At 44.6% G+C, this 16,675-nt stretch overlaps 1 protein-coding gene across 1 annotated transcript; it reads left to right on the plus strand.

Annotated features, from left to right (window-relative positions):
• The first annotated feature begins 6,343 nt into the window (after nt 1–6,343).
• Nucleotides 6,344–15,868, plus strand: LOC141154365 (torsin-1A-like). Its single transcript, XM_073640168.1, has 5 exons — nt 6,344–6,568; nt 9,167–9,432; nt 12,057–12,232; nt 12,877–13,004; nt 13,302–15,868. Exons 1-5 carry the CDS (start codon nt 6,397–6,399, stop codon nt 13,544–13,546), a joined length of 987 nt encoding a protein of 328 aa, XP_073496269.1. The 5' UTR covers nt 6,344–6,396; the 3' UTR covers nt 13,547–15,868.
• Nucleotides 15,869–16,675: the final 807 nt, after the last annotated feature.

Consider the following 16,675-nt stretch of genomic DNA (forward strand, 5'->3'; position numbering starts at 1 on the left):
ACATAGAAGTATCACCGGCGATTAGCTGGAGCAAATTCAGAGTTTTTAACTTCCATGCAAGGGTGTGTCAATCAGCAGCAGGAGGGAGGTCGCCAATGGGTCTTAAAGGAAGAAGGATTAAGAAAGTGTCTTCAATGCCAAGTGCAGTGACCTTCTATAGCCAGATCCAGAGCGACTGTCTATTACACCTGACACACCCGTGACAGTGCCCCTTCTTCTACGAGTGACCTCCGGACACTCAGGACCAGATTTCTCAGGATAAGAGGTGTGGAATGCACAAACCAACCTGGGGGCATTCACCTCTGATGCTGAAACCCACATCCTCTCCTCTGGACCATAACCCTTCCCGTGCACCAAGTACTGTAGGGAACGACACTGGAGACGAAAATCTACAATCCTCAAAATCTGAAACTCCAAATCATCAACCATGATTGGGGGCGGCGGTAGGGGAGAGGATTCAAGAGGTTCTACATATTTCTTGAGCAGAGACATGTGAAAGACATTGTGGATCTTAAGGGCCTGAGGTAGCTCAAGACGAAACTCTGCTGGGTCAATGACAGCAGTTAATTTATAGGGACCAATAAATCTAGGTCCCAGCTTCCAGGAAGGAACCTTCAACTTGATATTCCTGGTAGACAACTACACAAAGTCATTCACACTCAGTTCCAGACCTGGTGAGCGTTTCCTGTCAGCCATATGTTTGTACCTGTCTCCCAGGATCTTCAAATTACTCAGAATCCCCTGCCATACCGAGGAGAGCGGCAAAGAAAAACGTTCCTCCTCAGGAACTCCCGAAGCCCCTCCCCCACTAAAAGTACCGAACTGTGGATGGAAACTGTATGCACAAAAGAACGGTAACCTCTCGGTAGATTCTTGGCAATGATTATTAATAGCAAATTCACCTATCGCCGAGCTGGACCCTAAACCACGGATGGCCCTAAAGCTTGGCCCTAGATAGGGAGGGGTGAGCACTGGTAAGGCCCCACTACAAACTAAAGACAACAAGGAAGACAAACAAAGGGGATTAATTTAGCTTGAGCAGACACCAGAGGAGTAACGCCAACTGTCCTCCAAGGGCACCAGAGAAGACGCTAGCCGACTGCTAGTGCTCCAAGCCTGTATCTAGAAGTATCACCTGCGATTGCCTGGAGCAAACTGAGGGTTTTTAACTCCCATGGAAGGCTATGTCAATCAGCAGCAGGAGGGAGGTCATCGATGGGTCTTAAAGGAAGAAGGATTAAGAAGGGGTCTGCAATGCCAAGCGCAGTGACCTTCTACAGCCAGATCCAGAGCGACTGTCTATTACACTTGACACACCCGTGACAGACACCTTGTATTGTGGCCAATTAGTTCTATGTAAAATTCTGATTTATAGATCAAGTTTTCCTCTAGAAATTTTAGTGTGAAAAGTTGTAATTTAATAAACCAAAGTGTGAACAATCCTTCAGGTATGAAAAATTCTACACAACATATTACCCAGTGGATAAATAGACCCAATGTAAGGGATGCACTAAAAACTAACTTTTAATAATTTCATTTAAAAGTGGTCTATATTTAAAACTACTAAAGTGGACCTGTCTTATATCCTTATGTAGGAGGGTTTCCTAACATTAGTACACCGCTATAATCAGTTACAGATAATCAACATCTCGTTATTTGGGGTTACTTCCCTGACTAGATCATGGCTGCAGTCCATGCATCTAAGTAACCTTTTATAGATGTATCTATTTCATTTCCATCCTGACAGGTGACACTCCAGAAACTAAAAAGCATTCAAATATAGCTCTCATGACCGGTTTCGTCTATACAGGCTTTATCAGGGGGCCAGAGTATCTGGGGGAGCTATACTCTGGCCCCCTGATGAAGTTTGTATAGGCGAAACTGTATTTCAGTGCTTTTTACCAAACCCTCCTGCATAAGTTAGTTTTCAAAGTTGTCATTTGTCCCTAATTTGCTGACACTTTCCAGGCACTGTCCTGCAAAACGTAGATTTATTTCATAGGTAAAACATGGAATTCACTGAGTGAGGAGACGGTAATGTCAGATTCACTACACCAGTTCAAGCGGGGACTGGATGCATTTCTAGATACCAGGCAGATTTCAGCATATACTTAAAAATAAAATAAAATAGTAGGTTGATACAGGGATTTATTCTGACTGCTGGTTTCAGAGTCGGGAGGGAATTTTTCCTCAGGTGAAGATTGGCTAAATCATTTGGGGTTTTTGCCCTCCTCTGGATCAACTTTAGCAATTACAGAACTAACAGGTCGAACTTGATGGACGCAAGTCTTTATTCGGCTTTACAAACTATGTTAAGTATTTACTTAATCAGACAGGTCAGTAGAGTTTATCGGTCCTTATTCAAGGGGTGTGAAGAATATTGGAGATATAATTCCATGTCAATCATTTGTATCCTATTTGGCATGGGATTATAAAAAATCATTCAGTGTGCAGTTGTAACTGAACATCCAGCAGCAGCAGGGGGCATCAAGTGTCCAAAGACTGTGAGTGACAGATCACACACCCTGAGCTGCTCAGCTCAGAGCAAAAAGCTTGCTTGCCATGTGGATACCATGATGTCTAAGTTGCTTTAAGTCTATGATTTCATAAGGAGTAATGGAGATACTATACTTCCTATCCGTACATCGTGTACATTTCTGAGATCCCCAGACTGAACCGGACGCCTTCCAGGGTCTCGATCCGTTCTGGCCTCACAGGGTGGGGGGATACATAGAATAGCTGGTAGGAAACTGATAGCAAAGCTGTATTTGGTCTTAACGCCTAGCGGAGGCTCAGCTGGATCTGATGGTATCAGAACCGCCTCCCTACGACCGTCCATTAAGGAGTTATGACCCATCTGAGGGGGACTTAGGTACGACCCAGAGGGCAAGAGGGGAGTGACCCAAAAGGGGATAAAAGCTAGTGTAAGGCCATGTGGTCTCTCTCTCTCTGATGCATGCGGTCCACTTCGAACAGAGGGGCGTCATGTTGAGTAAAGTGCTGTGAAGGACCCAGCTGGAAGCCGATGCCCCTGAGGCCCAGCACACACATGGTCTGACATGACATCGGTAATTGACATGATCCATCTGCTTATATCTTTTGTACTATACCCTGTATTTGCATATCTGACCATTGTATATGTATAACCTTCTTGTATATAGTGTATTGTCTAGTGTGCCCTTAAGGCGCTTAAATATATAATTTAACATTGGGCTGCTCTTATTCCTTGATCCACAAATCCATACATCCGTTTCTTGGTTTCATTTTCCATGCTACTGGGGCTGGTTTCTGGCCCGATATAACCTTGTTAATGGACCAGAAGTATATCGAACAAGGAACTGGTGGCAGTCCGACCTGGCTGACCAGGTACTGTTTCACTGGTGCTAGTGAAAGGGGCCTCTCAGCCTGCCAGGGGTGTGAGCGAGTGTGGTGCCATGTCAGTGACTATGTGGGCCACATCCTCTCACTCCCCGTGCCTCCCTGGGCCCATGTGGACAGGGGGTGTCTGTGTAAGGTTGTGCGAAGCTGACCTTACGTGCCCCCAGGGGGAGCGGAACATTGTATTGGTACAAGTGAGGAGACTTTACCATGTGATCCCGCTGACGTAATATTGACGTTAGGTGGGGTGGCGAGATGTGGATTCCTCACATGTGATGGCAGCGCAGTAGGATTGAGATAATAGTGTGGGACCCATACTCCCAGATGCTAAAGACTACCCACAGTAGCTTTTGCTGCTGCGGTCCTAAGATCAGGTCAGCATTAGACAGTCCGAGTGCAAATGCTGTAAGGTGTGTGGATGCATCAGGTTGAAGCTCTGTGTCAGTGACCAAAGAGTCAAGTAGAGTTCAAACGTTTTTTCTTGCGCTGCTGGTCCACCATATGGAAAGGACATTTCAGGAATCCAGAGCTTCCATTAAAGGATTTTATTTCCGTTTTTTACACTTTAAAATCAACGTGTTTCAAAGTCTTTCCGACTTCTTCATCCGGACATAATATAAAAGAGATTTGTTATATTATGTCCTGATGAAGAAGTCGGAAAGACTTTGAAGCACCTTGATTTTAAAGTGTAACAAACAGAAATAAAATCATTTAATGGAAGCTCTGGATTCCTGAAATGTCCTTTCCACGTGATAGACCAGCAGCGCAAGAAACATGTTTGAACTCTACTTGACTCCTTCCTTCGGTCTTTTGACCCATGGTTCTGCAGCAGATGGTATTAGCATACATAAGGTTACAGGAGGCAACCTGTAAAGGTGAGCATAAAACCTTTTTTTACTGACATTGATTTTATCAGTTAAAGCCCTAGTTTGCGCTCTTTTTGCTTGCAGCAATTTCACATCAATGACCAAAGAGTACAAGGACGGCCAGTGACACCAGGGGCAGAGCCAGGGAGATGGCCAGTGCTACGGACGGTGGGCAGGAGGTGGAAGACAATGTTGCTCAAACAGAGGGGGAGTCCAGCCTAGGCTCACCAAGGAGCAGTTGCGGGCGGTCAGTCCCGCAGTGGGCCACTCACCACCTGCCCATACTCCCAGCCAGGCAGACTTGAATACACTTCTGCAAGCTGCCCTGGTCAGACTCGAGGCAGGAGACAAGGTCGTCTACGAGACCCTCATAGCAGCAGCAGAACGTCACGAGACAGAGGAAGCTGCAGAATGTCAACGGGATCGCGAACACCAGCAACAAATGCTTCGGCTCCAGCCCCACCCGCAGATTTGGATACATGAGGTCACATGACAACTAGATGTGCGCCGCTGCCTCACTCAATACAAGTGAATTGAGTAAGGCTGGACAGGTCTCGTCGGAATGTGGCCGGAATTATGCAAATCGCATACTTGCAGACATACCATGATCGCCCACTTGTGGTGCCGGCATCGGAGAATCCTGAGGATTCACAAGTCTGTAGTTACATAGAGTAACTGCAGACTTGAGTCCCAAGCCTGGACAACCCTTTTAAGGTGATAAATATAGAATATTTGAACGTGGTCTAACTTGTTAGTCAAGGGCTAAGCTAATGTCATAGTCCATGAGTCACCAATTGGAACTTCCATCACAGATTCTGTCATTTTCACCTAGATACTAGCAGAGCACGTCCTATTTCTTCTGAAATAATGACGAACACCTTACAGAAACCAGACAAACCCCCATGGGATTATGAATCACATAATTGTACACAAAACACTCAGGCTATGTTCACACAAGACTTTCTTTTAAAGGACTTAATTGCAGCAATCCACTAGAAAATCTTCCTCAAGAATGCTTGCAAAACTCTTCCTATTCATTTCTATGGAAAATCCACTTTTTAAACTTTTTTCTTTCCCTTGATGACAAAACAAATCTATAACATTATGGAATCCGCTCCAAACTGGGCAAAGTTGCAAAAAAAAAAATCTCTTCCAAAAATGCTTCAAGAAAACACCTCCAAAAACTCCCCAAAAAAGGAACGTTTCCTCGAACTTTTATTTCAACTCCTGAAAAAAAGACCAGAGGAAATGTCATGGCAGAAACTTTATGGCCACAACCGCCTTTATTAAAGCTCAACCATTGTAGACGGTACAGACTGCTGAGCTTGGTGATTGGCTGCAGCCAAAACACTGAGACAGAAACAGAGAGGCTGGTGCGGGGGAGGGTGTGTGTGATCTGATCTTGTTATTTTCCATGCATTCTATCATTTGGGGGCACCTTTTTTTTCTTAACGTGTTTAACCCTTTTAATTGAAGGCCGTCAGGTATGAGGCGGCGCTCAGGGCCCCCGTCCAGCGGGCATAGATTACAGACGTGGCCGATGGACCCGGTCCTGCCAGTCGGTTGGCACCAACTCTAGCTTTCAACCACCTTGAATTGGAGGCAAGTGATTGGCTAATCGGGTATTTTCTCCCATTTCCAGTGGGTCGAAACGTTAACAGGAAGTAGGGACCACCAGGGACCCTGCCATTGACCCTGTGAGTGTTAAGGGTGCTGCAGGGAGGGTATCAATTTTTATTTTTTTTAAATAATTTCAGCCCCCTCTTATAAAAACAATGTTGTTGCCCATAGCAACCAAATTTTAGATCTATTTTTTTCTGAGAATCTCTGAAAATGTAAGAAGCAATCTGACTAGTTGCTATGGGCAACAGCTCCACATTTGCTTAGCCTAGCAAGCTGAAGGTAATATAAAAAGCTGCATTCTGGAGAAAGTAGTCACATATCAGATGCCCTCCTTACTAGAACATGAACATCACTGGCACTATATTTACCTAAATCCGCCCGACCACCTCGAAACCTACAGAAATAGTGAAACATACAATCCAAGTTTTCTGCCCTTGTTAGAAATGGCCGCCGCCGCGGTGCGGAGGAAGTGACGTCATGTCTGGTCAGTTGAGAGTGCCCGCCCGCCTGGTTTTTCCTTATCCGGGCTATGAAGTTGCTGAGAGCGGCGCTGTGGTTTTTACTCCCGGTGGTCACCCGGGGGGAGCCCATCTCCATCACGGTCGGTACTGTGTCATTGATCACCGGGGTCATCTCTTACTATGGCCTACACAGCTACCTCTGGGGCAGCAGCCGGATGGAGGGAACTGTCAATGTCACAGGTAATGGAGAATAAGGCAACAACATGCCCTATAAGCTATGCTGGGAGTTGTAGTCCTACAGCAGCTGCATGCCCACAGGTGGCAGATCCTTGTGATTGGTGTGCTGGGAGCTGTAGTCCTGCAGCAGCTGCATGCCCACAGGTGGCAGATCCTTGTGATTGGTGTGCTGGGAGCTGTAGTCCTGCAGCAGCTGCATGCCCACAGGTGGCAGATCCTCGTGAGTGACAATACTGGAAGCTGTAATGCTAAAACTATTTAGTTTTTGTGCTTTTTTTGTCTTTTTTTTTTGCATATCAGAAAAAAATGATAATTTTTAATCCACGTTTGCTCTTATATACAGAAAAAAAAAGTCTCCCAAGTTTGTCGTCCTCATCAAACAATAAAAAAAAAAAAAAACAGACTACACTTGGATGAGATTTTTTGGGGGGTGGCAGGGAGCAATCAGACTGCAAAAAAAACCACAAAAAAATTATTTTAGCTTCCCCATAGCTTCTAATGGGTATGTGAACTCATGTATGAAGAGGGGTGTCCTGCTTGTTACCCCAGTCTATAAGGCCTCATCCAGACATCTGTGTGTCACGGACGTGTTCTTTATATGTTTTTGATACAGGAAAAAATGTCTCATTGTACCCTGTTAGTCCGTAAATAGAAAAATATATGGAGCGTCCTCAGTGGCTGATACCATCTTTTCAGTCAGCCATTAAAAAGTAACAGGTAATTGAGGTTTTAAGACTCCTCAGGTCTCTTCATCAGGTTCAGAATAACACAAATCTGAAGAGTCACATATTTCTACACAACGGGACACAGGAATAATGCAATAATAATACAAGTGACGGAAAGCAGAACTATCACTATGGGAGAGGGAGAATCACTTATGGCTGTAAATATTGGAGCAGTTCATAGATAAGGAGTGTGGAAGTTTTATTGTCTTGTGACTGAGGTCTGGTCCAGGGTTGTGATGACCCCCACAGGTCTGAGAGGCACATTCCTTATTTGATGTAGCAAGATATAAATCCATGCGGCACATTCATTCCTGCTCTGAGTGTTCCACGTTGTCATTAGTTTGTTCTCCCAGACTCTTCGGTCTCTCTGGGATGTGACGTTCCCTTTCAGTACCAGCAGTTTCAAGTCCATGATGCTGTGATCAGGGCTAGCGAATACTTGGCCACAGGTAGATCTATTATTTTTTAACTTTTATATTGTGGTGATGAAAATTCATCCTCATTCAAAGTTTTTGTCCTGTCTCCCGTAACATACAGACCCCCAGCTGAACATTTGGTACATATATTTAAGTACACCCCATCAGATGTGCAGCTATAAAACTACTTGGGATCTTGTAGTCTCTTTATCTTCTTCCTCGGTCATTATTCCTGTTGTTGGAGAGGACAATGAGGCTTCTCAGTGGCGTCAGAAAAATCCTTTGTGAATCAGGGCTAAAATCCAAGATCAATTGAAAACCAGATTGCAAGAGCCACCGGAATATCAAGGAATCATCTCCTACATTACAAAACCAATGCAGAAAGCAACCGGGTCCCTTTAGTAGTCACCTACAATCCAAACCTGGAGGAGCTGCACGGAGACTACAACCATTTTATTACAAAAAGATGCCCTATTAAAGTCTATATTTCTGGACCCCCCCCCTGTGTTATAGGCAGCCCCCAAATCTAAGAAGCATCATTGTCAGAAGCTCCCTGTCCCTCCACCAACAGGAACCTCCCCCTGCAACCAGAAAAAATGGAAAACCTGTTCATTTATAATGGCCACGGACAAGATCCCCAACTCACATCAGGACTACAAGATCCCAGGTTCTTTCAGCTCCATCAAATCTTATTTATATGTACCAAATGTCCAGCTGGGGGTCTGTATGTTGGGGAGACAGGGCAAAAACTTAGAACAAGGATGAATTCTCATCGCCACACAATAGAAAAAAAAAGATATATCTGTGGCGGAACATTTTTGTATCCCTGATCACAGCATCATGGACATGAAACTGCCAGTATTGAAAGGTAACGTCACATCCCAGAGAGACAGAAGAGTCTGGGAGCACAAACTTATCCCAACCGGAACACGCGTCTTATTTGTGGATCAACCATTCAAGTGAATAATCTGTGAAAACAACCACAGACAGCTCTCGGTTGCCAGATGTGTCCAGTAGGAGGAGCTCGGAATAAGTTTCTTGTTTGCATACAAGAAGAATGGCTGCCGTTGGTAGAAAAGAGAAAATTTTGGATAAAATGCACTCATGAAAAAAAGGTCCAACACAACTGATGTCTGAATGAGACCTAAGACTGATAAAAGCAGCGGGCAGAGTCGCCCTCCAGGCTGTCCTCCTGCAGGGGATTGTCCAGATACCAATACCAGCTCCTGGCAATATCAGCTGGAGATGAAGCTACTTAAAGGGATTGTCCATTTGAAAAAAACAAAACAAAACATGTAGCTGTGTTCCTCATCTACTGTAAACACTTTACAACCTTTTAATTCCAAAGATTTTTCCAATCTTAAGATTTCCAAAAATTGTCAGATTTCTTATTTTAATTAGTTAAAAAAAAAATCCAATTAAATAAAATCTTTAACATACTTAATATTCTGATCTTCCAGCTCTGCAGTTGGACTTTGACAGTCATATATTCGGACAGCATCTGGCCAAGCAGGTGATACTAAAGGCTGTTCCTCGGTTCCTGAGCAATGAAAATCCTAAGAAACCCCTGGCGCTCTCCTTACACGGCTGGACCGGGACGGGCAAGAACTATGTCAGCCAGATCCTGGTCAACCACATCTACTCGGAGCCCATGAGGAAGAAGTGCGTGCGTACGATTGTGGCCACGTTTCACTTTCCACATGCCAATAAAATCCAGACATACAAGGTAATGAGCTGCATGGCATGCAGCATAGATCTACCGTTCTGTGTATACAGCTCCTATGCAGACTTATTTGTATCCTTGACTACAATCCTTTAGTAGTCTGATCCTGCTGGCATGCACTCTCCCATCTGCGATTACACAGGATCTGTTTGTAACGCTGGGGAAACAAAACGGTAAGAGATTTCTAATCCTGTTTTTATATTTTAGGTGCACAACACAAAGAGGTTGTAAATTGGACTTGCCCTATAAGAACCTCATTTCACAGTGGCCTGGTTGTATTAGGGGATTGCTATTTATGCAGTTCTCTCATTTGTAACCCCTTAAGTACTAGGCTCAGGAGCTAAGCCCTCTCCATACATGACTGACGCCAGCTGTGCTATACAGCTGCACCTGACTCTAGTCACTGCCATTTTACCCTTTAGATGACGCTTTCATTTTCAGACAGTCTAATTTAAATGGTTTAAAATGATGTTGCCAGCTAAAGCATTATATTAGTACAAACTAGCCAGAATCTTTGAAAATTCCTGGAGAACAAAAGAAGTCCCAGAAGATTGGAGAAGGGCAAATGTTGTCTCTATCTTCAAAGAAATGAAAGAAGCTGGAGCCAGGAAATTACAGGCCAGTGAGCCTTACTTCTATACCAGGAAAGATCTTTGAACACATTATTAAACAGCATGTATGTAAGTACTTGGACAAGAATATAGTAATTAACCAGAACCAGCATTGGTTTGTAGCAAGCAAATCATCCCCTTTTTAGCTGTTTTTTTTTTCTTGAATCTTAGGGGAATTTTAATTCCTCTTATTGTGGCTTTGCTTTTAGTTTAGTGTTAGGACTCGTAAGTATGAGGACCCTTGACGTGGGTTGCGAGATTGTGTATTGCGGTCAAAATATAGACCAATACCTCATATATTATATGTATGTATTTTTTGCACTTTTTTTAATTCCAGGGTGTAGCCAGGCCCATCAGTGCTGGTATTATAAACTAGGGTGTTTGTCCTCATGGGGTGCACTCAGATAGTACCGGGCAGCCCGCCTAGTCTAATAGTATGGGCATCACTAATGGGCTGTAAGCTGGATACTGTGCACTACCCAAGTGTGACCAGCGCCCTATACAAGCCTTTTTTTGTGTGCAATTTTAATACTAAACAATCACCCCCTCCATGAACTAGTAGGTTGTGAGTGGTTGACTCATCAGTATTTTGCACCTGTGTTGCCGCCATCTTTATTATATGGGTTTATGGGTTTGCTGCATCCTGTTAGTGCATTAGTTCTGAGGTCTGGGCAGGTAAATACTGCTGCCCTTTTTGCTGTTTTTTTTTTTTTTTCTTGAATCTTGGGGGAATTTTGTGTTAGGAGAAGCATAGAGTCTAGATCACATGAAGTAATTATCCCCCTCTACTCCTCCTTGGTCAGACCTCATCTGGAATAATGTGTCCAGTTCTGGGCGCCACATCTTAAAAAAGACATGAAGAAACTGGAGCAAGTTCAGAGAAGAGCTACCAGCATAGTGAGCGGACAGCAAACTATGTCCTACGAGGAACGGTTAAAGGATCTGGGAATGTTTAGCTTGCAAAAAAAAAAAAAAGACTGAGGGGCGACTTAATAGCTGTCTACAAATTGTCACTATTAAAAGTCATGTTTTAATACTTTCCTTCATTGCTGCTGATGCTGGATTTCTTTCGCTTAGCTGTCTACAAATATCTGAAGGGCTGTCACAGTGTAGAGGGATCATCCTTATTCTCATTTGCACATGGAAACACGAGAAGCAATGGGATGAAACTGGGAGAAGATACAGATTAGATGTTAGAAGACACTTTTTGACAGTGAGGGTGATCAATGAGTGGAACAGGCGGCCACGAGAGGTGGTGAGTTCTCCTTCAATAGAAGTCTTCAGAGGCTGGACAGACATCTGTCTGAGATGGTTTAGTGACTCCTGTATTGAGCAAGGGGTTGGACACGATGACCCGGGAGGTCCCCTCCAACTCTAACATTCTAGGATTCAAGCAATCACCGGTTTATGTCCCCTAAGGGGACTAAAAATATATGTATAAAGTAGGTTAAAAAAATGTTTGTCACCTCCTTTGCCCAATCCAACAATTAAAAAAAAAAAAAAAGCATATTCTTTATCGCCGTGTCTATAAAATTATGATCTATACATATAGCAGCATGGTGGCTCAGTGGTTAGCACTGCGGCCTTGCAGCACTGGGCTCCTGGGTTCAAATCCCACCAAAAACAACAACAAGGAGTTTGTATGTTCTCCCAGTGTTTGCGTGGGTTTCCTCCCACACTCCAAAGACATACTGATGGGGCTCACAATCTAGATTCCCTAATAAGGACAACGATGATAATGTCTGTAAAGCACTGGGGAATTAATGGCGCTATAGAAGTGAGTAAAAAAAAAAAGTACTAACCCCTAGAGGGTAAACACTGCTAAAGGGGAAAGAAGCAAAATGTCACTCGCCATTCTATTGTCCCTGCACTTTCCCGAAAAAATGCAATGCATTAAAATGTTCCCTAAAATGTTATCAGTGAAAACTGCAGCTCATCATGCAAAAGACAAGCAGGTTTTTCATTTACTTTTGCCGGAGCCCGTGCGCTGATAGTCTCATCTCTTCCCCCATACAGGACCAGTTACAGACTTTGGTGAAAGACTCTGTGAAGGGCTGCGAGCGCTCCATCTTCATATTCGATGAGATTGATAAAATGCACCCCGGCCTCATCGACGCCATCAAGCCTTTCCTGGATTACTATGAGCACGTCGATGGAGTATCGTACAGGAAGGCCATGTTCATTTTCCTCAGGTGAGCGTCTATATCTCTCCATTGCTCCTAAGGAAAACCCCTTTAAGTCCCAAACAGGCCTAACTCTTAAAGGGGTTATCTGTCGCTGTCCACATCAGAGGCTCTGAGAGGCCACCCCACACGTCTCCCACGATTTCTGCACAGGTCTTATTCATTAGTATGTGACACGTGCACCATACCTGCCGCTTCTGCACACTCCCTGACAGGTGTGTGGGGCCATAACGTCATCGGCACTGCTCGCCTCTGATGCGGAAGTGATCAGCACCAGGAATCCCTTTAAGGAGAGACTATACTTTATCAACCAGGGCAGCAATCATTGAAATCGCACTTAAAGGGAGTCTGTCAGTACAAAATGACTGTTCAAACCAAGCACCGGCATCAGTGCTCCTTTTTGCTTACTTGTTTTCCATCTACCTCCACCCTTCCCTGGCTAAAGTAAAGCCACAGCTGTCAATCAAGGAAGAAGGGGGTGGAGGTAGATGGAAAATAAGTAGTTGGGAAAGTGTAATGAACTTTTCGACCACACTAAAATTGCACCAAGTACGTGTGCTTGATTTGAACAGTCATTTTGGGCTGACAGAGTCCTATGATTTTTATGGGTGTTACATATATATATTTTTTCCCCTGTATATTTTATATACCAGTAATGCTGGAGGAGAGAAGATCACAGAATTATCTCTAAAGTTCTGGAGAGCTGGAAGAAATAGAGAGGAAATCAAATTATCTGATGTAGAAAGGGATGTATATTTGTCTGCCTTCAACAAGAAAGACAGTGAGTATGATGTGTGGTCCAGAAACGGACTTCACCCCTTAATCTATGGCTCCAGGAGGAGAGATAAGTGGATATTCTTCCATATCTGGCATCCAGCTGGAAAGGATATGTGGGAGGAGTTTGGTGACCTGCTGTCTGTCAGTTACCTGATCTCAGCCAATCATGAAGAGGGGGAGTGTTTTCTGAAATATTGGAGGAGAGCAGCTGACTGTCCTTTTCAGCTGATTGCCAAAAAACTTTATTTTTTTGTAATTGTATTTTTTTACTAATTCTCCCACCCGTCTCTGCTCATTTTAGGTGGTTACTGGCACAGCAGCCTGATAGATAAAAACCTGATTGACATCTTTGTGCCGTTCTTCCCCATGGAGTTCCAGCACGTGAAGATGTGTGTGAAGGCGGAGCTGGAACATCGCGGCTTTGTGCCGGATGAAGAGACCATGGTCGCCATCGCCAAAGACATGACTTATTACCCCTCTGGGGAAAAAGTTTACTCTGTAAAGGGCTGTAAAACTGTGTCCACAAAGCTGGATCTTTTCCTATGACGTATACATTGCACGGACTGGCGGCCTCCACTTCTTGCCCTACGAGTTGGTCAGTTTTTCCCGCTTTTCGAATGAACTCCTGTGGCCTTCGGCGTCCTGGATTGGACGTAAATTTTGGGAGCAGACCCCCAGGCAATGGTCTGCCACTTTTTACGGAATGATGATCACTTTGATGAAGACTATGTATATATTATGTCATGATGGATCTGATTTCTACTTGAAGAATTAATAATTATCTACATGAATTAGTGTTTTTATCCACGTCTGCTACGTCTAAGTCATCTGTCGCCAACCTATCGCTTTCCAGCTGTTGCAAAACTACCAGTCCCAACATTACCTGACTGCCTCCAGCCCAGCTATATAGCGCCATGCCACAGCTGGGGTTAGGATCGGCAGAGTCCAGTTTGTGAATGAAGAGGTACTGAGCATGTGCGACCCTCTGTCTACAAGGCTGGTGGTCGCAGGTGCCCAATGTCGCTCATCAAGAGAAGCAGGAGGAGAGGTTAATCGGCTCGTGAGCGGTGACATGACGGACCTGCCAGCAGAGCGCTGTGCATAACAAGTAATAGAGCATCCGACATCATACCGGGGCCTTTCGAAATATAGTCCTGGTGATTTTGCAGACTTTTTCTGTGCCCCCTGATTGGGTTTTCATGACCGTTTAGTGACTTCCCTTGCACCCACTAGCTCAGATGTATTATTTAAATAGGTATCTGAAAGCAAACCTAATGGCGCCGGTTAACTTAAAGGGCTTGTCCAGTTTTAGCAAATTAAAGGTAATGTATCATCAGAAAATGAAATACTGTTTAAAAAAAAAAAATTGCCACTAGGCCTAGAATTAGACTCCTACTTTCTGTTCTTCACATGGACGATATCAAAAATAGACAGACTTGGACCCTATTAGTTTGTATAGAGGAGTTATCTAGGCGTGCTCTAATCTGAGCAAAGATCATTGTACAGGAGGATGAGGAGGTGAGCTGTGGTAGCACAGGAACCACCATTCACAATGGGCAGTCACAGCTCTCCTCCTCCTCCTCCTGTACAATGGCTGATAACACCTCCTATATACAGTAGATAACACAGGATCCACCATTCACAATAGGTGATAACACAGCTCACCCCCCCCCCCCCTCAGTATATAGTAGATAACGGAAGATCCACCATTCACAATGGTTTGTCTATATACATTGTACACAGAAAGAAGCCAATCAGAGGTGTGGGCTTAGTTATACACGGCTCAGTATTCTGAGCTCTGCTAGATCTGAGAAGACTGCGATTCTATCACAACTGCTTCACCGAGTAACCTAAGGGACACAGCTGGAATCAGAGTCTCTGCCCCTACATTGTGCTGTTAGATTATATAACAAAAACCTGATGACAGATTCCCTTTAAATAAGTAAGTCTGGCTTCTATTAAAGCTGATGCAGAGATTTGAAGGTGGCTAGTTTAGTTATTAAAATGAGCTGTCAGCCAGCCCCCTTCTCACACAGCTCTGATGATTCTCTGACACAGGAAACGAATTGCCAAAAGCCTTTAAGCCCCCGTCTCGCATAGCGAGATCGCTAGCGAGATCGCTGCTGTGTCACGGTTTTGGTGACGCAACAGCGACCTCACCAGCGATGTCGCTATGTGTGACAATTTGCAACGATCAGGCCCCTGCTGTGAGGTCGCTGATCGCTGCAAAGTGTCCTGGACCATTTTTTGGTCGTTGCCCTCCCGCTGGTCAGCACACATCGCTGTGTGTGACCAGCGGGAGCAGCGATCAGGCTGGTGACCATGATAAACATCGGGTTACTAGGTGCGCATGTGCCCCTAGTAACCCGATGTTTATCATGGTTACCAGCCTGCGTCTGCTTCAGCAGGCTCGTAACCAGGAGCAGGACATCGTAGAAAGATTCTTTCCACGATGTCGCTGCTCCCCTGATCGTTGGTGAGCCTGCCTGTTTGACAGCTCACCAGCGATCACATAGCGACGCAGCAACGATCCCTGACAGGTCGTATCGTTGTCGGGATCGTTGCAGCGTCGCTAAGTGTGACGGGGCCTTTAGCCTGCTTGCTGATTGTTTCCAGGAAGCAGAAATATCTGGTTTTATAAACCGCAAAGAGTAAAAGAAAAGCTAATATTTTAACATTCACTTTGTATCTGGTGTTTATTAAAGGTTAGGCACCGTTACTCTCTGGCCTTACATACGTCCTTCCCTCCTGGCGTTCGTGTTATTTTAATTTTATTTTTTTTATTATTCCACTAGACATTTCCAGATTTTTGTTCTGTATGTTTATAAAATAAAAAAAACATTAAAAAAAAGGAAGCTGTGAATGTAACAGTGTAATAAATTATTTCTTGTCAATTGGAAATCTTATGACAGCCGATCTCCGGTTACTCGACCATTAGGTAACAGTCAGAGATACCACGTGCTGCCGGCGGCAGGATCACAAGCTGGAGAGAGTATTGCTCTGGGTTAATGTATACTCTGACTATAAGAGCATTCATACATGGGCTTAGCTATAGGGTCTAGCCCATCTGCCCCATGAGAAGAGACCGTTGTTGTATACGGTACATGGGGCCCATGAGACAGATTTATTTATTTTATTGGTGCCCAGTTATGGAGCAATCATGTGACACTTGGCCGCGTTAAGTCCGCCAGTCCTTTGTAGCAGATCCATTGGTGGATCCCCGCTTTATGGAAAATTGAGGGAACTTGAAGGTTTCCATAAGTCCCATTCATCCCCCTGGTGTGTAACATCCAGCCCTTCGCCCCCAGTGTAGAACATTCGGCCCCCCGCCATGCCGCCTGTCTTTACTAACACGTGACATATCGGTGGTGCAGAGCTCCCTGATACCAGCGCGGTCCTGTAATAGGAGCCTCCGGGGTAACAAGTCCGTCCATGACATTTCTTCCTCCTAAATCTTCCCCCATCACCTGTGAGTGATATTATTGAGAAGTGGAAGGAACCGCAGCAACTCAGCCATGAAGTGCAGACCCCGTAACATTACAGAGCGGGGGGCCGAGTGCTGAGGAGCAGAGGGCAGAAAAGTCACCACCGCTCTGCTGACCCCATAACTGCAGAGTCCAGACCTCCTCTAGTATAACATCAGCATAAACACAGCGCCCCCGCTGGGAACTTCAT

The sequence above is a fragment of the Phyllobates terribilis genome, unplaced genomic scaffold, assembly GCF_046119375.1.
Source record: "Phyllobates terribilis strain yellow unplaced genomic scaffold, ASM4611937v1 Scaffold_7__3_contigs__length_470593459, whole genome shotgun sequence".
Lineage (NCBI taxonomy): Eukaryota > Metazoa > Chordata > Amphibia > Anura > Dendrobatidae > Phyllobates > Phyllobates terribilis.

What these genes read in the sequence shown, in the direction of transcription:
- LOC141154365 (XM_073640168.1), top strand. Translation starts at nt 6,397, where the DNA reads ATGAAGTTGCTGAGAGCGGCGCTGTGGTTTTTACTCCCGGTGGTCACC. An exon ending in GGGAACTGTCAATGTCACAG is followed by an intron (nt 6,569 to 9,166) that starts GTAATGGAGAAT and finishes CTGATCTTCCAG; the next exon opens with CTCTGCAGTTGGACTTTGAC. An exon ending in ATAAAATCCAGACATACAAG is followed by an intron (nt 9,433 to 12,056) that starts GTAATGAGCTGC and finishes TCCCCCATACAG; the next exon opens with GACCAGTTACAGACTTTGGT.